The sequence below is a fragment of the Gobio gobio genome, assembly GCF_949357685.1.
Source record: "Gobio gobio genome assembly, chromosome: 25".
Lineage (NCBI taxonomy): Eukaryota > Metazoa > Chordata > Actinopteri > Cypriniformes > Gobionidae > Gobio > Gobio gobio.
Genome location: NC_137121.1, coordinates 2,327,233 through 2,329,186, shown reverse-complemented (window position 1 = coordinate 2,329,186; position 1,954 = coordinate 2,327,233). Strand labels below are relative to the sequence as shown.

General features: G+C 38.9%; 1 protein-coding gene across 1 annotated transcript in view; it reads left to right on the top strand.

Annotated features, from left to right (window-relative positions):
- Positions 1-1,686, top strand: part of LOC307121780 (uncharacterized protein) — a gene marked incomplete at its 3' end in the record, with an annotated part of 187,655 nt that extends 185,969 nt beyond the window's left edge. The window contains exon 34 of the mRNA XM_079809537.1: positions 1,677-1,686. Coding sequence (XP_079665663.1) covers positions 1,677-1,686 — 10 coding nt within the window. The remainder of the gene's footprint in view (positions 1-1,676) is intronic.
- Between the last annotated feature and the right edge of the window lie 268 nt (positions 1,687-1,954).

Here is a 1,954-nt window from a genome sequence, read left to right as displayed (position 1 = left end):
AATAAATGAAAAACTAAAACTAAACGAAACTAACAACACTTACTGAAAAACCAACTGAAATAAAATAATATCTAATCGTTTTCGTAATTAATACGCTTTTTACTGTGGCGGGAAATCTGACCTGTGGCTGTTTAGGCAAATGTCTGTATGGCGCTTCATGCGCATGAAGTTAGCTGAGGCGATAACGGCTGTCCTGTGACGTGCTCACTCAGTGAAGAACCGAAACGTGTAACACATCGCTAGTCCTAAGAGGCTGTTCACAAAGAACACGTGTGGCAGTGGAATGGGGAATGACACAAGATAATGAGACGCACAATGAACTTCTTTTAACTTTAGCGCACTGCTTTAAGAATGCCGTTTCGTGCGCGACGAGAGGCGTGGATTGAACAGAAACTACTAGTAGCAAGTAGCTACTACTGTATGTTTGAGATTTCATGTTTGCATAATATTGACAGGCTGAAAGGTGTTATTATCATGGTTTTTACAAATCATTTACTACTAATAATATTACTATCCATGTGGAGACATTTCCCCACTAAGGGAAAACCAGGACACACACACACACACACACACACACACACACACACACACACACACACACACACACACACACACACACACACACACACACACACACACACACACACACACACACACACACACACACACACACACACACACACACACACACACACACACACACACACACACACACAGGCATACTGAATATACACTTCATTATTTAATCACACTGGCTTCACAGCAGGTTGTGTTGGCTGTAGTCAGATTCCAAGCTTTATAATGGCCGTGACTGTTGCTCTGTTTTTGAAGTCCATAAAAGTGCATCTGTCCGTAAAATAACGTGCTACACACAGCTCTGGGGAGTTAATAAAGGCCTGGATAATGGATAAGAAAAAAATCCATATTTAAAACTTTATAAAGTAAAGTTTCGGCCGATCGCCTTCCGAGGAAAAAGCGTTGAAAGTGCCTCTCGCCGTTCAAAATGCTTACGCTACGTCTGACGAGCGTAACAGGAAGCGTAAATATCTTGAACTGCAGAGGCACTTTCAAAACTTTTTCCTCGGAAGGCGATCGGCCGAAACTTTACTTTATAAAGTTTTAAATATGGATATTTTTCTTACACAAACGCATCGATTCGCTTCAGAAGGGCTTTATTAACCCCCCAGAGCCGTGTGGAGCAGTTATATGACGGACAGATGCATTTTTATGCACTTTAAAAACAGAGCAACAGTCACGGCCATTATAAAGCTTGAAGAGCCAGGACTTTATTAATATAACTCAGATTGTCTTCGTCTGAAAGAAGAATGTCATACACACCTAGGATGACTTGAGGGAGAGTAAATCATGGCTAATTTTCATTTTTAGGTGAACTATCCCTTTAATGAGTTAGTCTGGAATTTTCATAATTTTTACTTTTATATTTTCAAGTTGCATTTATTTGGTTCTTTGTTCTATCTCTATTTTATTTTTATTATTAAGATGTCTGCTCAAGTGTTAACTCTAATCTGTGCAAACATTAAACTTACTTTGGTTTTTGTTCTGGTAACTCTAAACTATAATTACTTAAACTAAAACTAAATATATAAAAATTAAAAAGAAATGTGATCACACACACCTGTGGTAAATATTGATTTGTTCTCTCTTCTTTTCTTCAGATACGAGTAATCTCGCACTGGATCCAAACACAGCACACACTCGTCTCATTCTGTAGAACAGAAATATAACACACGTGTTTGAGGATCAGCCATATCCTGATCATCAGAGAGATTTGATGAGTGTTATCAGGTTCTGTGTGGAGAGAGTCTGACTGGACGCTGTTACTGGGAGTCAGTCAATGAATATCAGTGACATATAAAGGGATCGGCAGGAGAGGAAGGAGACACTGTAAATTTAGTTTCATCAAAATATCCTGGACTCTGAACTGTCTTGATTA